Source organism: Megalobrama amblycephala, linkage group LG18 (genome assembly GCF_018812025.1).
Source record: "Megalobrama amblycephala isolate DHTTF-2021 linkage group LG18, ASM1881202v1, whole genome shotgun sequence".
NCBI classification, from domain to species: Eukaryota; Metazoa; Chordata; class Actinopteri; order Cypriniformes; family Xenocyprididae; genus Megalobrama; species Megalobrama amblycephala.
Window position 1 is genome coordinate 36,014,366 of NC_063061.1, and position 15,438 is coordinate 36,029,803.

The following is a 15,438-nucleotide window of genomic DNA, read 5'->3' on the forward strand; positions in this document are numbered from 1 at the left end:
TTTCACCTCGTTTTTAAAAATTAAGAGTTTGCCCAATCTTTCTGAAAGCTGATGAATGTTCTGTGAGGAAATAGTTTAAAATCAAATTGTCATCATTTACTCACACTCATTTCTGTGGAATGGAAATCCTGACCGCTCTTTTCCGTAAAATCAACTTCAAAATGACAAAAACACCATAAAAGTGGCGCATACAATTTATGTTTTGTTCTAACAAAAAAAAAAAAAAAAGTCTAAATATCATAAAAAATAATTACAACTAATTTGACTAACATTACTGGTTATATGTGGGCCAGTGTTATTTTAATATTATTTACTGTTATAGATTTATTAATATTTTGAATTAGCCTTTTTTATATTTTGAGTATTCATTGTAGTTTTATATATATATATATATGCTCTAACTGGTAGGACATATCCTTCAATGCATCATTTAGATTAAAATATAGAGCTACAAAATATAAAGCTAAAAATGTTATTCAATTAACAATTAACAATTATTCAATTCCTTAAAGTCGAAATCTCTAATGGACTCTCTCAATACCAAAAAATATGGCATGTTATAAATATAAAATATGATTTATTGAACAAAAATATTTAAATTAACAACAATAGCCATTATAACAGTATAAGAAGTAAAATAGGAAATAAACACAAGCAAGCAGTTCAGTCAAACGTACAAAAGCAGCACTCTAGATAGTATAGGATTTCATTTCAATGTAAATATAAAGTTATGAACTTTAATATAGCCCTCAAGCCAAATCTATTAGCTCTGGAACAAGTAATATATTAATAAGACCAAAGATTGCCGTTTGATACACTCAAAATGAATTATACCTCATGTTTAAACACCATCTACATAAGAACCTGCAGCAAATTCCTGAAGGACTGGCAGAGATGAAGCTGTTCTCTGCGGGTACACGAGCTCTGAACAGCCGCTGACGGCCTGGAGCTCACATCTCCGAAAGCGTCAAAACAAATTTTCAAATAGGTGCTACATGTTTACATATAAATCACATATTTGAGGTCTAAACGACTACATTCTTGCCTAAAAAACATCTAAAACAAAATAACAGTAGTACCAATAAAAATATGGCGGACGAGTAAACCCACCATGACACTCATTGTGAGAATGTTGACAGTGGATTGATTCAAATGGTGAAGCGGTTCCTGTGACGATACTGGTAGAATATCGCAGGGCTGGAAAGACCTCTCAGCCAATCAGATTCGAGAACCAGAATGAACTGTATAAATAAATAAATATATGTAAGCAATAAGGTACGAGAGGCTGTGCTGTATCGTGAATAAGTCATGGCTGAAGGCCGTTGTTACATTGTTACTGCCGTGACTTATTCACGATACAGCACAGCCTCTCGTACCTTATTGCTTTTATAAAACGGTTACCACACAATACAAATATTAAAGCCAAAAATATGTATCAATGTAACTTTCATGAAGTAAACTTTCACTAAAAGCCTTCCTTCCGCCAGAAAAAATAGTCCCTGATTGTGAACAGCAACAGAAGTTACATTATTACGCCATTAGATGGCGGCAAAGACTGTGTTTATGAGTGTGTCAGTCAGTAGCGAAGACTTTTATATTGAAAAGACTGGATTGTTGTGAACACGGAACGAGACGCAACTGACAAATGCTTTGACTAGTGCTGTCAGTCAAGGGAAAACCCATTAAAAGTTAAAAGGACAAGATAAAACATCAGACATTTAAACAGATTTTTTATTATGAACATAGGACTGACCTGAAGGAAAGTGCTAAATCTGAATGCAGGTAATAAACTCGCTCACTCGATCTCTTTCTCACAACACTCTCCAATACATAAATACATAATACATAACAATATCAATTGAGAACAAACATTTTACGTTGATAAGAGTGGTTGCTAAGTGAATAAAACAGAATCAGAATCAAGGACAGGAACTAACCGTTTTTATATATATATATATATATATATATATATATATATATATATATATATATATATATATATATATATAGTCATTTATTTATTTATTTCAGTTTTACAAATGTATTATATTAGCTTCCAGTTCTGGGTGGAAAAACAGAAAATGCTCAAAGTGTAAAATATGACCCTTTTAATGTATTTGTGCAGTATTAAAGCTGGAGGGAGACGTATTGTACTGTAGATGTGTTAACGCCGTGTCTCTGTCTCTTGTTGTTTGGGGTCAGTCTGTCTGTACGTTGGTTTTGGTGGTAAAGCTCTAAGTATTTTGTCATTTGTTTTTGGGAACTGACTGTTAGACTCATTTCTCATAGTGATGTGACACTAGAACTCTGACCTGCTGCTGGTGCGGCCAAAACACACATCCTGCTCTACACACACACACGCACAGACCAACAAACACGCCATCGCAAACAAACACCATCCTGCAGATGTCAATAACAGGATCATGAAGCAAAAGTACTAAAGCCATCGATTACAATCAGACTTTAAAAAACATACAAAATAATAATGTATAGCATTTAATTTAGCGATTTTATATAATCTGTTACATTAGCATTATTTAATATCTGTAAAAGGCAAATTTTTTTACTCATGCATACTCATTTAGTAGATATAATATTGCTTGTTTCATATTAGTTTAATTTTCACTTAATTTTATGGGCTGTTATGTTAAAACCGAGTAAACAGCTCATTCATTCACATGCATGAAACCACTGACTTGTTGATTACATTAAAACAAGTTTGTTTTTAAATTAAGCCTCTTACACTCACTTATTTGATCAAATTGTGAAATATTATTACAATTTAAAATAACTGTTTTCTATGTGAATATATAGTAAAATGTAATTTCTTCCTGTGGTCAAAGCTGAATTTTCAGCATCATTACTCCAGTCTTCAGTGTCACATGATCCTTCAGAAATCATTCTGATATGCTTTTTTTATTTTGCCTTTGTCAAGTCGCCCCTTTAAGTTTTGAGTGTGTATTGAGGTGGATGAATCATCCGGTTTGTCCTCGCATAAACCGGCGCTCTTCACCCATCTGACGCTCAAGCAGACGCTTTTGTTCTGACGGGATTATGTAACAGATATACACAGATGCAAGCGTCTCTGACCCCAGTGAAAGGACATGTCTGCTCCGACTCATTTAGCAATCTGCCACAAACACACAGCCGGCTTATCGCAGAACAGAGACGAGCTGCGAGTGTGTGTGTGTGTGTGTGTGTGTGTGTGTGTGTGTGAGAGAGAGAAGGTCCATTCAGAATTAAAATGCTTATGTTTTATACATAAACCCAGTTTTATATTCCTGGTTGTCATTTGAAGTAAAAGCTAAAACTTTACAGAAACTTCAGACTCTCCAGCATTTTTGTCATAGAAGTGTGATAATCATCATCATTTATTTCAAAAATTTCAAAAGCTTTACAGAGAATGCATGTCAACATTACAATTTAGAGAATGCAGTTAGCTAATAATGTAATAATTTAGGCACTTAATTTACAATCACTGTTAGCAGTTTAATTGAAGGTAGAAGCAATGAGCTTAATAATAGTCTTCTTTAAAAACATAAATCTTAATTATTCCAGAAGTCTTGTGTGTTCATGTGCACATCATGAGCGGTCTGTCTCTCTCCAGAGGGACTTCAAGCGGCGTGAGGAGCTGCAGCAGACGGATGTGGAGTGCTGGTTGGGCTTCATCACGTTTCTGTGTGAAGTGTTCGGCACCATGAGGAGCAGCGCTGGAGAGCCGTTCAGAGTGCTGGTGTGCCCCATCTACTCCTGCTTAAGAGAGGTACACGCAACACATGAACTACACACTACAAACCTGCCAATGGAAGTGCTGTATGCAGAATACTGTTACCTGACTGTGTGTTGTTTCAGATGTGAGATTGAAATGACACATTAACTCATGCACAACAGTCAGAGATTAAAATAAAAAAAAATTCCTACACATTTTACTCTTATCATTAAAGGAGACCTATTATGCCCTTTTAGAAAGTCTTGATTGTGTTTTTGGGCTCTACTAGAACAGGTTTTCATGCTTGAATGTTCATTATTTTTCTCATATTTGTCATTGTTGCAGCTCCTCTCTTCCCAGTCTGTCAGTAACGCTCTGTTTAGTTCCCGTCTCTGTGAAGCCCCTCCTTCTGCTGTTTCGAGCGTGTTTGGGAAATGTCCCGCCCCCTACCATAACCGCCAGTTTCAGCACACTAACTAACTCAACCAGGCCCCGCCCCTTTATTTTGTAACTTTGGAGACCTTTTTCATGCTCAAACAGCAACATTACACACTAAAGAATGTTGAACTTGGGAAAAAAGCAGAATAGGATCCCTTCTGCTGTTTAGCAATGATAGTGTTTGTTTCCTTTAGATTAACTCACCATAACTGAACATGTTACTGAACACTGAATAGGTGTTGTTGACATGTAAATGTGAATGGTTGTGCATTCAAATGTATTTATCTGATGATGGTAAAGAATTTTAGATATTTTGCAGCTGAATTTTATTAACTCAAAAGTAGACAGTTGGGAGAAAGTCTAATTGCCGTTTTTCTGATTTAAAAAAATGTGTTAAATTGAGATAAATTTAAAGGATCAGTTCACTTCTGAATGAAAATTTCCTGATGATTTACTCACCCCCATGTCATCCAAGATGTTCATGTCTTTCTTTCTTCAGTCGAAAAGAAATTAAGATTTTTGAGGAAAACATTCCAGGATTTTTCTCCATATAGTGGACTTCAACAGTTACCAACGGGTTGAAGGTTCAAATGTCAGTTTCAGTGCTGCTTCAAAGAGCTCTACATGATCCCAGACGAGGAATAAGAGTCTCATCTAGAGAAACCATCGGTCATTTTATAATAAAAAATAAAATTTATATACTTTTTAAACACAAATGCTCGTCTTGGAAGTACCGAAACTCCATCTCATTTTCTCCTCCAACTTCAAAATCATCCGACATCGTTGTTTTACCTTCTTTTTTTTATAAAGGGCGTTTGACTTCATGCAAGATGAAGTTTGCAAGATGAACATTTGTGGTTAAAAAGATATACATTTTTATTTTTATTAGAAAATGGCCGATGATTTCTCTAGATAAGACTCTTATTTCTCATCTGGGATCATGTAGGGCTCTTTGAAGCTGCACTGAAACTGACATTTGGACCTTCAACCCGTTGAACCCCAGTGAAGTCCACTATATGGAGAAAAATCCTGGAATGTTTTCCTCAACCATAATTTCGACTGAAGAAAGGAAGAAATGAACATCTGGGATGACATGGGGGTGAGTAAATTATCAGGAAATTTGAATTCTGAAGTGAACTAATCCTTTAAAGATTGTTTGTCTTGTGAAATGCTCCGATCGCTCGTGAATAGGGCTTCCCTGTCTGGGCTGAATCCTGTCAGTTGTTCAGGTGATGACAGACATGATCCATCAAAAGCCAAAGTTTGATTCTTCAGCAGCTCGACATCAAAGAGACGTTATTTGGGTGAGAGTTCAGTGTGTGTTTGTGCCATATGAATGCCGCTATTCAAGATCGCAGCCGGATTAACATCCCGTTCGGCTCTCATATCGGCACGTCCCGACACGATCGTCTGGGAGTCTGAACAGGCACTTTGTGTCGGTGTGTGATTACGATTACGTCTCAGCCAGGTGTGAAGTGTGTGTTGTGTGCGCCTGCGGACCGGCAGAGCAGGTTGGTTAATTACAGGTGATCCCGCTGTAGTTTGGAACTGACAGGTGTATTTGGAGCGCTGAGGGTGTGGGAGAAAATAAAAGACAGGATGAATGGAGGGAGGGAGAAAAGAGACCGTCTGTTGTTCATTTGAAAGCTGCTTGAGCTGAAGGGTTGGACGCATCTCTGATCTTCTCAAACCCTTTTGTTGGATTCTTTTGTGCATTTTCAGCACTTTTACATACAGTTCAAATATATGAAAAAAATATCCTGTAAAAGGACTTTGTATGCACTTTTTTTCTTATTTGAGAACCTGCAATCACATTCTACACCATTCACTGATAGATTTGGAAGTTTTTGGAATTTATTCTAGTTTTAAAACTTCTCTTGTCTTAAAAATAAGCTTATAAAGATACATATATATGTATGTATATATATATATATATATGTATGTATGTATGTGTGTATATATATATATATATATATATATATATATATATATATATATATATATATATATATATATATATATATATGAAATTTATCACATGTCCTGTAATAATCAAAGATTCGAGGAGAAAGCTTGATGTAAATGCAAGATGAAAGCTGAAGTTTGTGTTTGTGATATATTTTTTGTGATTATATAAACAATATTTGCATGTTAAAGTGCCCCTATTTTGCTATTTTAAAGGTTCCTAATTTTGGTTTTGGAGTATCCTACAACAGATTAAAGGTGCCCTTGATTAAAAAATTGAATTTACCTTGGCATAGTTGAATAACAAGAGTTCAGTACATGGAAAAGACATACATTGAGTTTCAAACACCATTGTTTCCTCCTCCTTGTGTAAATCTCATCTGTTTAAAAGACCTCCAAAGAACAGGCGAATCTCAACATAACATCGACTGTTACGTAACAGTCAGGATGATTAATATGTATGACCTCAATATTTGCATATGCCAGCTCATGTTCAAGGCATTACACAAGGGCAGCCAGTATTAACGTCTGGATCTGTGCACAGCTGAATCATCAGACTAGGTAAGCAAGCAAGAACAACAGCGAAAAATGGCAGATGGAGCAATAATAACTGACATGATCCATGATAACATGATATTTTTAGTGATATTTGTAAATTGTCTTTCTAAGTGTTTCGTTAGCATGTTGCTAATGTACTGTTAAATGTGGTTAAAGTTACCATCGTTTCTTACTGTATTCACGGAGACTAGAGCTGTCGCTATTTTCATTTTTAAACACTTGCAGTCTGTATAATTCATAAACACAACTTCATTCTTTATAAATCTCTCCAACAGTGTGTAATGTTAGCTTTAGCCATGGAGCACTATCAAACTCATTCAGAATCAAATGTAAACATCCAAATAAACACTGTACTTTCGCGATTAGACATGCTGCATGACGAACACTTTGTAAAGATCCATTTTGAGGGTTATATTAGCTGTGTGAACTTTTTTTATGCTGTTTAAGGCAAGCGCGAGCTCCGTGGGCGTGGAGCACGAGAATTAAAAGGCCAGCAGCCCAGAATCAGCTCATTTATAATGATGCCCCAAAATAGGCAGTTAAAAAAATGAATTAAAAAAAATCTATGGGGTATTTTGAGCTGAAACTTTACAGACACATTCAGGGGACACCTTAGACTTGTATTACATCTTTTTTAAAAAAAGTTCTAGGGCACCTTTAACATGCTTTCAAGGTCAAAAACACTTTTCTCAGTGTCTGAAATGGTTCGATCAAGGATTCGGTCTCTCAAAACCCCGCCTTTCTGAGAGCCTGCTCTGCTCTGATTGGTCAGATGGCCCAGTCTGTTTTGATTGGTCTTTGATTGGTCTGGCCAAAAAACAAAATAGCTACTTTATTCAACAATATCTAGTGATGGGCGATTTCAAAACACTGCTTCATGAAGCTTTGAAGCTTTACGAAACTTTTGTTTTGAATCAGCACGTTCGGAGCACGACAAACTGCCAAAGTCACGTGATTTCAGTAAACGAGGCTTCGTTACGTCATAAGTGTTTCGAAATTTTAATGGTTCACCACTGGGGGGCGTGACTTTGGCAGTTTGATACATGCTTCGAACCACTGATTCAAAACAAATGATTCGTAAAGCTTCATGAAGCAGTGTTTTGAAATCGCCCATCACTAGATATTGTTGAATAAAGTCATTATTTTGTTTTTTTGGTGCACAAAAAGTATTCTTGTCGCTTTATTACATTGAGGTTGAACCACTGTAGTCACATGAACTGTTTTAAATACATCTTCAGTAGCTTTCTGGGCATTGAAAGTGTTAATTATCTTGCTGTCAATGGAGGCCTCACTGAGCCATCAGATTTCAGGCAGTTCAGAATTGGTTCTTTCTTTTGGGAGATAATAAATACCGTTATTTTACAAAGTCATTACTAGTAACTGGCGACCTCATGAACGTTTACTGTGTATGCATGTTATATTATACATGTTGTTTACATATCATCTGCTGCAGAGATCCTGCATTTTATTACTGATGTCTATTAAATGGAAAAGCAATGCATTTTGGGTAGTGACCTCAGTCAACACAGGAGAACAGTTATTACAGCAGACAGTGTGAGCAGTTCAGTACGTAGGCAGACAGACACTGCAAACAAATTGGTCTTTCTACTTAAAAATTTAATGTTTAATTCAATGTGTTATTGCCATTTCTTTGTAATTATTTATGAAATTTACTAGCTATTTATGAATGAAAATTGTTTTTACACTAACTTTTTTTTCACTGTATGAATGTTAAGGAGCAAAGAAAAATGTTTGCCAACTCGAAAAATTTCTTATTAATGGTGTTTCAACCTAGTGATGAGTTTGACCATGTAAGATCATGTTAATTTTTGAGGTCTTCAGAGAGATAATGACAGTTTGTCTTTATGTTCTTCATTATGCTGATTCTGATGTGGAGGTGTGTGAGGTTAGTTTGAGGTGTTTTCTGTAACACGAGCTCTGCTCCTGCTCTCTGGGGACGTCATTATGGACTATATAACTCAGCGGTTTCCCTGGAGACCTGCATAAGGAGACCCCATCAGTAATTACCCAAGACCACCAGGACTAGAAACCTCTAGACACCAATATAAATGTTCACTCCTGTGAACGCCGCGGGCCATGGGTTCAGGTCTGGTATATCTTATCATAGATTCAGAGACACATTCTTTCTGGAAATGATATTTTAGACAATTTCTGACTTGGTTTTCTATTAAAATATGCTGTTATTCAAGGGTCCTTCAGGTGAAATCTCATTAAAGAGTGGAAAACCTGGAAATATTAGGGAATTTGAATTCCTCTGAAAAGTCATGGAAGTGTTTGGGGTCCATACGATTTTTTTTTATTCTTTTATGCTTACAAAGGCTGCCTTTATTAGATGAAAAATACAGTAAAATTGTGAAATATTATTGCTATTTAAAATATCGGTTTTCTGCGTGAATATATGTTAAAAAATAATTTATTCCTGTGATCAAAGCTGAATTTTCAGCATCATTACTCCAGTCTTCAGTGTCACATGATCCTTCAGAAATCATTCTAATATGCTGATTTGATGCTCAAGAAACATTTCTGGTTATTATCCATGCTAAAATCTGTTTTAAACAGCAGAAAGTACTGCGCAGGCGCTGCCGTCTGGTTAACATCCAGCTAATTGACGTTTGCTCATGTTAGTAAAGCCCCTTCTTCCTTTTTTCATTTTTCTCTGAAGAATCACTACTTATCACGTTTTCTTTAATTTTATAGAGAGCCAGGACCAAAAGCAAAAGGGTCGTATTGTAACCAAAGAGTGATGTAGTATGTAGAAATACTGTAATATTCACAACATAAACATGCAGCTGTTATTCAGTACATACTGCAGGCCGCTTACAGATGTTGATCTAGATTAGCCAGCCATAATAGGTCAGTTACATATAAAGTCTTAAAGATACAGTAACATTATAGGTGTAAGTCCCTTAAAGTAGATGATCTGTATAAATCTCTGCTGTAATGTTTTGGATGCTGTTGTTGTGGTAACCCGTGAGGTATATTTTCAGAGCGAGTCTGTTTGAATGAAATTCTTGGTTTTGGGGGTTTGTGTGGGAGGTTGTCAGCTGTTTTGTGAGACGGTATCCAGACCCGCTCGCGCCAGCTTTGATCAGTGTGGTCCGCCCGGCCCCTGCAGGCCCCCTGCCTCACAAAGGGCTGCCTGTGTCACTGCCTGAGTGCTTTTCCCGCCTAGCGTTCTGCTAGTCGTCTCAGTAGATCTCTTCAGACACATATATATACACACAGATCCACCAGAACGGCCTGAAAGGCACAAGCTCCATAAAGGTCTAAAATCACCGTGAACATCATTATAGTAGTCCAAACTTCTTCTGAAGTCATATGAAAGCTGTACACGTTTTAAAATACACCTTTAATTCTCAGCCTCGGGTGTTTTAAGTCTTGTAAAGTTTGAGGTATAGTAATAGTGATGCTTGACTTTACCACCACTAGCAGCTGAGCTGGGCAATGTGGCCAAAATATTACACAGTATTTTTATTTTTATTTATTTTTTATTATTATTATTTATTTGCATATCATTCTATATCAATATTTATCACAATATTCATTTTATATCAGTATTGGGAATGAAATGTGTTCTAAAAAATTAATGTAAACATAATTGCAGAATAAGCTACCTTTTAATTTAGGATAAAATCTTGTTTTTTTTTGTTTTGTTTTTCCAGCATTTTATGATTTTAAACAATTTATCATCAGAAATTCATAAAACTTTAACAATTTAATCAAACTTTTAAAGTGTTATCAAAGGAAAATACACAATAACAGTTAATTTACAACAAAACCTTGTACGTTTTATAAAATAAAAATATATTTTTTGTATGATATTTCGTAAAATAGTATTTTAAATAAATTTTATATTTATATATTTATAAATTTAATATTTTTAATAATAGTATTTATTAGAATACTAATACATATAATACTTATGTATGTTATACATATTTTCATACATATTAACAATAATTATTATTATTGTTAACAGCAATAATAATAAAATGTTAAAAAAGTATTAGTAGTAGTAGTAGTAGCATAAGGAATATCATACAACAAATATAATTTTAATAATAATAATATTCATAATAAATTAATACTATTATTATTATTGAGCAATATCATACAACCAATATATTTTTATTAATAATAATAACAAATTTGTATTGATTGTTATTCTGATTATCAGGGCTTGACATTTAACTGTTTTGCTCACCAGTCACTGTGGCTAGTGGTTTTCCAAAGTTTCTAACCACTCAGCATTTTAACTTTCCACAATATTGACATTGATATCATGGGGGAAAACTGCCATATAGATATTTTTAACATTATCTCATAATTTGGCAGCAGGTATATTTGGCTGCTGTCACTTTAAGACCTGATGCACGGATCCATTATACTGTTAATCCCCGGGTATACTTCGGCCGTCCGCGTTCGTGCACCGTAATTTTCGTCATGCGGAGGCCCTGGCCGTGTGCAGCCCAAATTTCGAGACCACGCGGACAGTCCGCGTGCAACAGCGCATGCGCAAGCAGTATAGAAGAGTCCACTAGGTGGCAATACGAACAGTATTGAGCACAGTGTTCAGCCGTCGAAGAAGAGTGTGAAAAAACAACACGCTTGAAAAAACTGAAAACATGACAATGGACGGCGAACGTTGACAAGCGTTTGAGCGAAGAGGTTAGAAAGTACCCACATTTGTACAATTCATGTTTGAAAGAGTACAAAGACATGTTTAGGGCGGCAAATTCATGGATAAGTAAAAATATGGGAAAGGATGCACTACTTTCCTTCTCCGATCATGCGAATGTCCCGTTGATGACACGACTAGTGCTGCCCTCCGATGTCTGGTAGAGCATAGAAAAAAACTGTACTGCGCATGTGTCGAACGTGGTCATCCGCGCGCATCCGTTTTGTAGTATACTTCGAAAGTTTTGCGCAATGCGTCCAGGCGCGGAAAGTGAAGTATACCCGGGGCTTTACACATGTGTTTTCTTTCTCAACCGTTTATGTTCACTTAAAACACAACTGACTGTGTTTACATGAATAGTCGCCAAGACTGGCATTTTGACATTATTTTGTGTGTTTTTGACTCTTTAAGTTCAATAAGCAAAAGTGAAAAAGAACTCAATTTAGTACTGAGAGGCGGCTTTATGCGCACGCACTTTGAGTGTGAGCACAAAATCTGTGGGAATGTGTTAAGTTTTGCGCAATACACGCAATCCCACACCAAAATTCAAGCCCTGTGACCCTATCAAGAATATTCATCCTGAGCAAATGAAATGAGTGAGTGAGGGGAGGAGGGGTTTGTATGTCGACTCACTGTCAAGCCTATCTATTCTTCGGAAAATGAGTATTGGAAGTGCAATTTCACTATCGATATGTATCGAAAAATGAATCTTTTTGTCAACACTACATTGCTCTTATTATTTCAGGTGCCTTTTTGAAAGACTACAATTGAAACATGTACGGGTCAATGACGTAATGGGTAATTTTTTTGTCCAAAGGCCTTAATAATAATAAAAAAACAAAGATATGACATCCAAAGTATGTGAGGTAGTACAACTAGATCTCTTTTATTGAATACAAAAGGTTTTAATTATATTTTGCTACATATAAATGTATTTTAACGATTTTGAAGTGTCATTCGGTTTAACCGTCCAAAGGCCAATACAGCCATTTAATTTGTGATTAAAATATCTTAAAATATAATAAATGTATATATTTTTTATTTTGGCATGATTTTATAACATCATATATCAACATAGCGCAAAATGGTATTAAAATTATGTGTAGAACCCGTTGTTTTGTTATGAGAAAGAATGTCTGGAAAAATGAATTTCATTGATGTCATTTGGAGTAACCAATATAAAGAGACCATTCTGGATGCGCTCAATATCATGTGACAGGATGTGACATCATTCAGACACCTGCAAAGGACCACATGGTCATGAAGCAAAGTAACTAACTCTCTCTTAACTATTTGAAAAATTCATGTTTTCACTCACTCATACGCATGTCCCCAAACATCAGGTCATTCGGTACAACCGCTATAAAACATGGAAAATGTTATAATACTTTAAAAACTTGTACTAAATATAAAATGTTTGATTGTCCTTTTGCCAGCTAGATAGCAAGCTAACTAACTAACTAGCTAGATAGCAGCCTGTTAGCATTGTTCGAAAATATTGTCATTCGGTATAACCAAAAGTGTCATTCGGAAAAAAATAAATTTTGGTTAAACCGAATGACTTTTTTGGTAACAAATTTTGTCCAGCTTGTAAAAAATAGTGAAAGCAGTGAAAATTGATTTTAAATACAACATAATTTCATTGTTAACACTTAATAAAACTTTTTTACACTTTTAAAAACCTTATTCGTCAATGACCTGTATATATTATATATGAAATTCAACCCACCAAAGTGGCCAGTCTAGTTTTGATTTGTGTTCAGTGTGTTTTTAGTGCTGTGTCATTCAAATGAGAACATTATAGAAATGCAAATGTCAAAAGAAGAGTGTCAGGCTTTCAGCACAGCAGGAATTTATCAATGAATCATTGAGTCATTAATGAGTTGTGGCGATTTGAACACAGTTCATGTGTGACTGGGTCATATCAGCAATTTTCCATTGCACAAACATGTTGGCCAAGATGAAAAGAACATTCTTACATAACGTCAAATGACATAATCGTGTCTGTTTACAGGAAAAGACAGTCAAACATAAGGGAAACCACACGGCAGGATTAGAATATAGAATGTATACATTTGTTAGCTTGTTTAAGATTTCTTTTGTTCTTTCTTATTGCATTCATGCAAAAAAGTTCTGCTGTTCTGTTTTCAGTTTAACATTTCCTTTGAAACAGAGAAATACATCTTGCATCAGGCTCAGTTGCTGAATAATAATGTGTATTTGTCCTGTTTAGTGAGTTGCACTTCTGTTTTTGTGGTCAGACGGAGCACATTTCTGTCTGTCACAACAGTCGTCTGGGGTTGAGACTCGGACTCGGCTGATATTGGTCTCGCTGGCGTCTGTCGGCTGGTGGTTTTTGAGGAACAGTGAAAGAGGAAGTGAAAGATGATTCGTGCAGTGATGTGTGGTCTATATATACGTCTGGATTACCAGCAGTGACCTCCCGAAAGCTGAAGTCTGTTTAACAATGCAAATTAAAGATGCATGCTCTAGTAGCAGTAACAGTAAAGCATGACACTGGCGATGTTAATTCCCCAGGGAATGCATGAACTTCATTAAGGGAAGACACTACAGGCGGATTGTTTATTCAGGCATTGATCAATTTTGAGATTTTGGGCTATTTTGCTGCCATACTAGACTAGAGAAAAAAAAACATCCAAAATACACTTTTAATGCACTTCATTTATTTGCATCTGTAGATTTCAATTACAATACATAACTTTAAAGGCCGTGAGTCAGAAATTAGCTTTTCACACACCAGACACCAGTGTTGCAGCAGTAACGCTCTGATTTCTACAAAGCCCCTCCTTTCGAAAAGCTCAGAGTGCTCTGATTGGCCAACTGACCCAGTGTGTTGTGATTGGCCAAACACTTTACCAGCCTGTGTCAAAAATGTAATGGCCCTTAAGGCATTAAGCAATTATAAACACAGTTAATAATGTCGTCAGTTTTACCGTATCAGTTTGAGTCGGGTTCTGAAAATGCGGATGAGCCGGTCGATCGGAACCAACTTTGCATTAAGCTAATATTTCACATTGTGATGTAGACGTTTGAGGAAGTAATGGCTAGACTTGGATCGAGGTGTTTTAGGCAGGTCTGGATCAGTGTTAAATCCCTTATAGGACACGATGAGCTTTGTAATTTAGCAGATCATATACATCTGCAAACAGATACATCACACGCTAATGGAAAAGGAAAACATTAAAAAGCTTTATATGACCCCTTTTAATATGTCAACAAAATGAAACAAGAATTTTATCCACTGGCAATTTTTATATATGTATGCAAATTAGTGCATATATAATAAGATCATGTACCATTTGCATATTTAAACAACATTTCAGTACATTTGCTATACAACACTAATGTCAACTGTGATTAATCTGCTGTGATATTGATTAGTTAATATTTTACCCTATTCACCTGTAATGTCTTGCCTCAAATGTATGTCTTTGATGCAATGGATAAAAACGTCTCTCAAATGCATAAATGTAAATGTACTAAAGATGTTTTATTTTTTATGAAAAGTTATGTTTATGAATGGAATGCTGCACCTCACACTTTTAAACCCTCTGGACTAAGGAGTGTTTTCTGTGTGTTTTAGCTCCTGGAGTCACCTGAGGTGAAGGAAGACGCTGTTCTGTGCTGTTCTATGGAGGTGAGTTTAACGGCATCTCTGAGATGGTGAAAACTTCTGTAACACATTCATAATTATCAAGATCAGAGGGAGAGAGAATGAAGACCGATGGATGGATAAAGACCGGGATACACCAAGCCAATGGTCATTCTTCAGAATTGGTGCAAACTGCTGTCCCACAACCAAAAAATACATTTAAAATCATTTTAGTATTCAAATTTTAGATATTTACTAAATCCTTCTATTATCTATTGAATCCCACAACAATATTTAAAATATCAGTAAGCTTAATATATATATAAAATCATCATTTATTGGATACTTTCAATTGGTAGAAAGCTGTCCTGAACCATAACCCCTACATTTCAACTTGTGAAAATATTTAAATATTTTTTTTATTTTTTTCCATTGTTGTTTTTAAAAATATATTTT

At 35.6% G+C, this 15,438-nt stretch overlaps 1 protein-coding gene across 2 annotated transcripts in view; it reads left to right on the forward strand.

Annotated features, from left to right (window-relative positions):
• Nucleotides 1–15,438, forward strand: part of ctif (CBP80/20-dependent translation initiation factor) — a 90,307-nt gene that overhangs the window by 67,557 nt on the left and 7,312 nt on the right. For both annotated transcript variants that reach the window (XM_048165284.1, XM_048165285.1), the window contains 2 exons: nucleotides 3,608–3,763; nucleotides 14,974–15,027. In XM_048165284.1, coding sequence (XP_048021241.1) covers nucleotides 3,608–3,763; nucleotides 14,974–15,027 — 210 coding nt within the window. The remainder of the gene's footprint in view (nucleotides 1–3,607; nucleotides 3,764–14,973; nucleotides 15,028–15,438) is intronic.